Here is a 7,355-nt window from a genome sequence, read left to right on the forward strand (position 1 = left end):
CAAAACCATGCAAGAGAGGCTGCCGTTTCGTGGGATTCGGCCGAGCAAAGGTGCCCTACTCTGTCCTCCTTTTTAGTTGTAGTGCTTAACATCTATTTTGGCTTCCGTCTTGCCGTCCGGTATTGTCATTATTGTCTTAATTTGTTGCCAAACATTTCATCTCTATGCGACTGTGCTCTAGTAACTGCAAGCTATCAACAAACTCATCCACATGAGTTCTAAACTACTTTTCCCCCGATCAGAGCATAAACTTATGATTGTTTATCAGAGCAATGTCACACAGTCCAGCACCATAATTGTGAACATAGTACCCACAATGCTTATTCTTCATTCTTTGCAGGTGACGGGGGTTTATGTCTGCCAGTCAACCGGCGAGACACACCATGCTCCTGCTATTGGCACTGCTGCTCATTTCTTATGGTGTTGGCAATGCTCATTGCTTGATAGTTCCTGATAACAACACGGACATCCTCTCGTTGCTAGATTTCAAGCGGGCCATCACCAACAATCCAAGGCAAGCTTTGAGCTCTTGGAACACTAGCATCCCACATTGCCAGTGGGAGGGCGTCAACTGCAGCCTGACGCACTCAGGCCGAGTCACCGTGGTGAACCTCCCCAACCTAGGCCTGTCTGGCCCAATTTCCCCATCCCTCGGGAACCTAACGTTCCTTGAGATACTGGACCTGTCCAGAAATCGATTCACTGGCGAGTTACCTCCTCTCAACAGTCTCCGTAGACTGCAACAACTCGTGCTCCGGGATAACTTATTGCACGGGGTCATTCCAGATTCCATTACCAATTGTTCCAAACTACAAATCATAGCCCTAGGTATTAACTTGCTAGTAGGTGAAATTCCTCCCAATATAGGCCTCCTATCCAATCTATTGATCTTGGAGCTTGCCTCTAACAGTCTCACCGGTACAATCCCACCAAGTCTAAAAAACAGTAGTCTTCTTGGAAACATCATTCTTGGAGATAATAAGCTCACGGGTACCATTCCCGATGAGATCGGGCAATTCTCAAATCTGATGGGTTTGGCCCTTGGTGGAAACAGGCTATCTGGTGGAATACCAGAAACCCTGTACAAATACAACCAGTCATATCTCACGACTCTAGACTTAGGTATCAATATGCTAGGGAAAACATTGCCATCTAACTTTGGCGAAACCCTACCGAGTCTCGTATACCTCGCACTGAACCACAACAATTTTGAAGGTCATATTCCGGCTTCACTAGGTAACATTTCAGGGTTAAAGTCGTTAGAACTTTCATTCAACAACTTCATTGGTCAAGTTCCAAGTTCTCTTGGTAGGCTTGGGATTCTGAATTTTCTAAACCTTCAGAAAAACAAGCTCGAAGCCAAGAATATTGAAAGCTGGGAATTCATAGGCGCGTTAAGCAACTGCAGTTCCCTACAAACTCTCGGACTAGGTGATAATAAGTTACATGGAGCTATACCAAATTCTATTGGTAAGCTGTCACCCGTACTTCAAAAGCTAAGAATGGACGGAAACAACTTGTCAGGGCCAGTTCCTACTAGCATAGGAAACCTAAGTGGCTTACAACTACTAGATCTAAGTTACAACATGCTGAACGGCCCCATCAAAGCATGGGTTGGGAAGTGGGAAAATCTAACGACTCTGGCGCTTGCTGGAAATAGTTTCACCGGCCTAATACCATCATCTGTCGGCAATTTAACTAAGTTGGTAAATGTCAATCTAGCAGAAAACGAATTTGAAGGTCCGATACCACCTAGTATGGGAAATCTTAACATGCTCGCAGTGTTGAATCTTAGTTATAACAATCTGCAGGGTAACATTCCTAAGGAGCTCTTTCACACTGCCTCTTTACTTATAAAATGTTCACTGTCCTACAATAAGTTAGAAGGTCCTATAGCATCAGAGATTAGAAATCTTAAACATCTAAACGAACTATATCTTTCTTCCAATCAGATTACTGGTGACATTCCAACTAGTTTGGGAGATTGTCAAGATTTGACTATAATTGAGATAGATCACAACTTTCTCACTGAAAGCATTCCAGCGACTTTGGGTGACCTACCGACCCTGAAAATGCTAAATCTTTCCCACAACAATTTATCAGGACTCATCCCAATAGAGCTGGGTGGCCTACAGGAGCTCACTCAGCTGGATCTGTCTTATAATAATCTGGAAGGTGGAGTACCAAGCAACGGAGTGTTTGGAAATGCCAGTTCCGTCTCACTACGAGGCAACTCGAGACTTTGTGGAGGAATGTTGGATCTGCCCCAATGTCCCACTGTCACTCGGAGAAAAGAAACACAGTACTACCTGATTAGAGTACTCATTCCAGTATTTGGTTTCATGTCAGTAGTACTGTTGGTCTATTTCTTGCTCACTGAGAAGATGGCAAGACCAAACCAATCGGTTCCTCCTTTCAGTGAACATCTCAAAGTTTCTTACGATGATTTAGCTCAAGCTACACAGAACTTCTCCGAGAGTAACCTCATTGGAAGAGGAGGCTATGGTTCGGTTTACAGAGGGAAATTGGTTCAAGGAAAACTAGAAGTGGCAGTGAAGGTGCTTGACCTTGATATGCACGGCGCGGAGAAAAGTTTCTTGTCGGAGTGCGAAGCACTGAGAAACATTAAGCATCGTAATCTTGTTCCTATCCTAACGGCATGCTCTGCGTTGGATATGGAAGGCAGTCTTTTCAAAGCTCTCATTTATGAATTCATGCCAAATGGAAACCTGGACACATGGTTGCATCATAAAGCCGATGGGAAATCTAAGAAGCATCTAGATATAACTCAGAGGACAAACATAATTGTTAACATCGCTGATGCTTTAGATTATCTGCACAATGATAGCGGAAGCAGGTCGATTATCCATTGTGATGTGAAGCCGAGCAATATCCTCCTTGATGATGATATGACTGCTCACTTGGGAGACTTTGGTATTGCGAGCATCTATCATGGATCGGCAACAACCGGCGATTCAAGTACAGTTTCGTTCGGTGTCAAGGGAACTATTGGGTACATTGGTCCGGGTAAAGTTTCCTACCATCCATCGATTGCAATTGTGTGTTGTTAACTTGTTATACATACTGTGTACTTTCTTATGCGCTAAATTCCTACGTTTCATTCTTCTTTTTAGAGTATGCTGGAGGAGGGAATCCATCGACTTGCGGCGACGTTTACAGTTTTGGAATTGTAATTCTGGAGATGCTAACTAACAAAAGGCCAACAGATCCTATGTTTGAGGACGGACTCAATATTGTCAGCTTCGTGGAGAGGAGTTTCCCTGATCAGATACTGCAAGTCACTGATGCTGTTCTTCTAGAGGAAAACAAACCCTATACAGTTTCAAATAAAGTAGCAGAGAGCGAGTTCCACCAGTGCTTGTGCCTTCTGGTGGAGGTTGCACTTTCTTGCACACGTCAACACCCAAGTGAGCGGATAAGCATGAGACAAGCAGCTGCCAGGCTGCGTGCAATCAAGGCGCCATATGTCAAATGAAAAGCCAAATGAGGTGCTTAGCCACAATATTATCAGCAAGCCAAGGAAAACACGTCCACATATATATCTACATTTCTTTTTCTGTTTTTTGAAACTCTCTACATTTCTTTTTCTTTGTTACAAGACGGGAACGGGTTTTTTTTAACTAGATGAAGTAAATTTCCGGCTGTGCGGTTATATTGGAGAATAAAGCTGTCAGCTATGTTTATAACTTCGATGACTACTGTGTTTGCCCTGCATTTATAATAACTAGCAAGTTGACCCTTGCAAATGTGAGGGCGTACGTCATCCGTAATGTTATCAAAAATTAATTTAAATCATATTGTTAGATAACTCATCGTATGTGCTATATATGCTAACTAGATCATGATGGCGCGCGTTGCCGCGCCCGCCCATTTTATCAATAAAACAATAGACACTTTCGAATATGAACACATGTAAAACAATAGGTTAAAGTTGCATCGGTTTATGAGTTAGTTAGTTCCTCAATTTTGATAAACTCTAGTTAAAAATAGAATGATTTAAAAATAACACAAAAATACCTGAGTATAGAAAGAGGGCAAACTTTTGATTAACATCATACTTGCTGAAGGCTCGAAATTTATACCATGCGTTGGATTGGTAATTTTATAATAAAATTGTGGCTAAATTACAAACAGACTCATCTTGTTTTGTTCCATGTTTCTCTATCACATTATCCATTCTTACACTTATTAATTTACACTTACAAAAAAATATTTTACTTTATACTCTTGTTAGTCGAATGGCCATACATGAGCACAAATAAATGGTATTAGTTTTGCATTCTTATAACAGGGAACTCTTGGGAGGCGATTATTTCTGACCCCCCGTGTCTGCTCCCCAGGGCGACACCAGGGGCTCCAAACCCTAGCGACGCCAGCCCTCCCCCGCGTCCTCTCTCCCTGGGCCTGCCGCCATCGTGGCCGCTGCCGTCATCGCTGGCCACGGTAGCGGCGGCCCCGGCACCAAACGTGCCCGGGGGGATGCTGGAGGAGGCGACTGGCTGTGGCGGCGGCCACCGGTTTCGACGAGCTCTACGTCTAGGGCGGCGACCCTGGACGAGCAGCGGCGGCTCCTCCTCCACGACCTCCAGCAATGGATGGTGGCGACGACTGTTGGATCTTGTGCCCTCCTAGATCCATCGTCGGCTTTAGTCGGCGGCATGAGTAAGGGGGTGGCGATTTGCAGGGCGAGGATGGTGTGGTTGGGGTGGCCGCCGTCCACCGAGTACTCCTTCGTCGTCGTTGGCCAGCTGATGGCGGCGTGGGGGCCTGTTCATCTGCTTCGGGTTTTAAGGTGGTGGTCCTAGGGTTCTTCTTCTGCGAAGATGAAGACCTACCAGATGCCGATCCTTTTTCATCTAGCCGGAGCATTTATTTCCAGAAGGCTCCGCAGGTGAATAGAACAGCGCATCTTTTGCCTGGAGTTTGCTGAATCAGGTGGTATTCGGTCGCGCACACCCATGCATTTATTCGACCGTTTGGTCCTGGAGGGAGAGGCGTGAAGCTCTTTTTTGTGTTGACACCAAGTGACATTGGATCTATGGTGAAAGTCAGAAGAAGAGAATATCATGAAGGCCAGATGGGATGACTAGCTAAGGGAGGTTCAAGTCTCTGCGATGTTGATGGACCTGCTTGGTGTTTCGAGCTTCACAACAGTGGTATGAAAGTAGGGGCGACAACACAAGTGAAGTTCATAGTCCTACCTTTCAGGGTGAAAACCCAAGGTCTGGCCTTATCTGGTTGTGTCTGGCAATGACCTTGTTGTAGGCATTGTTTTGAAAAGCGGAGACTATCTCCAGGGTGAAAACCTAATATCGTTGGTCGGACGACGACGGTGCTGGAGCACTATTCCCTTCTTGGAGGCGTCGGCTTTGGAGAGTCTGTATTTCAGGTGTTGTCTTGGTGGTGAATGTATTGCTGTTGTTAGGCATGGGATACTGTAGCAGGACTTTTGTTTCTTAATTTTGTTTTCTCTTTTTTTGTTGTATGCATCCGTACTGCCATTAGGGTGTTGCGTTGTTGCAGAAGTTAAGTGTAATTGGTATCTTTTGATATTAATATATTCCTTTTATCGAAAAATGAGCACAAATAAATAAGAACGAAAGGTGCCCTCCTCAATGAATAAAATATTAGTTACACTTGTTGGATATTCAACATGATTCATGTTCATATGACTGCTCCACCATCTAAGTCACTGCTACTTGGAGCTCATTTTTTTTTTCATTTTTGTCAGGCTATTGCAGAATAATGCAAACTGGCCCAACGGTTGTTATTCAAAATGAGAGTGTTGATAAACATGAAAAGTAGCACATACCTTAATAAACCAAGTAACGCTCACAAATCAAGAAGGGCATATAAAACTGAATGAATATAATGAAGATTATGTCATCGTGGTGAACAGACAGATGCCATAGGATGGCTTAAGTTGGGGCCGAATGTGCGCTAAAGGATTCGGGGGAGGGTTTTGGTAACTGTGGGATGAACTCCGGATGGATTACCGGTATATTTATTGATGGACTTGGCCTTGGCCAGAGGTTGAAGATGTACAGTACAAGGTCTTTCTCTCTACTTTTCTCTTATCATCTGCTCCCTAGGTCTAGGTTACAGGCTATCAGATACATGGTAAGTACATACCCGCGTTAGGGTGTGCTCCCTCTCCTTATATGGGGGAGAGGGTGGCTTACAGAGGAAGAAACTCTAATGGCATCTTTGACCAGACAAACTACTTTACAAATCTATTTTGGCCCTGCTGGCGCCTGCTATGACTTTAAACAGGGAGTTGTGACCTCCGCCGGTATCTTTAACGTCATCATCCTGCTTGGTCGCCAGGACTTCGTTTAAAGCTGATTTGCTTCGCTCATCCTTGTCCTCTAGCTCCCGAAGGAATCTTTGACTAGAGTGCCGACAGGCCGATAGGCTACAGTAGAGCCTATGCCGATTTTCCGGTATCTTATACCGGTTTTCTTGTATCTTCTTGGCCTATTCCAGTATACCCCTTCTGGGATACCAGCATAGTTTCACTTAAGCACGAACTCAACTTCATTATCCGGAATAACCTTTAAACTGGTACCTCAACAGCCTAAACAAGGCTAGTTTGCCATGCTTTTGGCATGCCGGGGGTCATCCCCCAAAAGATTAATAAACTAGGACTCGCATGTCGTACAACAAAGTTTCTTTTCTTGGATTATTTTTGGCTCCTGATATTTGGTCACTTGCCTTTTTTGCGATCTCATGCCGCCTTTGAAACGTTGAGGAAGTTGTTGGCTCATGGGTCTCGCATGTCATCCTCTATGAACAATAAAAGTTTTCCTTTCTTAGAGTTATTTTTGACCCCTAATTTCTGGCTACTTCCTTTTTTCTTTTGATACCCTGCCGCCTTTGAAACGTTGAGGACTTTGCTGGCTCATGGGCCCCACATGTCAGCCTCTATGAACAATAAACCTTTCCTTTCTTGGAGTTATTTTGACCCCTAATTTCTGGCTATTTGCCTTTTTTTGGACCCCGTGCTGCCTTGGAAAAGTTGAGGATGCTGCTGCCTGATGGGTCCCACATGTCATCCTCTCAGAACGATAAATGTTTCTTTTCTTGAAGTTTTTTTACCAACTGATTTTTGGCTTATGTTTTTTCTTTTGATCCCCTGCTGCCTTGAAAACGTTGAGGACGTTTCTGGCTCTTGGGTTCCACATCTTAGCCTCTATGAACAATAAAAGTTTCCTTTGTTGATTTATTTTTGACCCTAATTACTAGCTATTTGCCTTTTTTCGATCCCCAGCCTGCCGCCTTTGAAACTAGGAGGACGATGCTGGCACATGGGTCCCCCATCTTAGCCTCTCTGA

At 44.2% G+C, this 7,355-nt stretch overlaps 1 protein-coding gene across 1 annotated transcript; it reads left to right on the top strand.

Annotated features, from left to right (window-relative positions):
* The first annotated feature begins 350 nt into the window (after positions 1-350).
* LOC127307101 (uncharacterized) lies at positions 351-3,711 on the top strand. Its single transcript, XM_051337802.2, has 2 exons — positions 351-3,027; positions 3,135-3,711. The coding sequence occupies exons 1-2, from the start codon at positions 354-356 to the stop codon at positions 3,494-3,496; spliced, it is 3,036 nt and encodes a 1,011-aa protein (XP_051193762.2). The 5' UTR covers positions 351-353; the 3' UTR covers positions 3,497-3,711.
* The last annotated feature ends 3,644 nt before the right edge of the window (positions 3,712-7,355 follow it).

The sequence above is a fragment of the Lolium perenne genome, chromosome 6, assembly GCF_019359855.2.
Source record: "Lolium perenne isolate Kyuss_39 chromosome 6, Kyuss_2.0, whole genome shotgun sequence".
Lineage (NCBI taxonomy): Eukaryota > Viridiplantae > Streptophyta > Magnoliopsida > Poales > Poaceae > Lolium > Lolium perenne.

Coding starts and splice junctions, on each gene's coding strand:
- LOC127307101 (XM_051337802.2), top strand. CDS start 354: ATGTCTGCCAGTCAACCGGCGAGACACACCATGCTCCTGCTATTGGCA. Junction 3,028..3,134: donor TATTGGGTACATTGGTCCGG/GTAAAGTTTCCT, acceptor TCTTCTTTTTAG/AGTATGCTGGAGGAGGGAAT.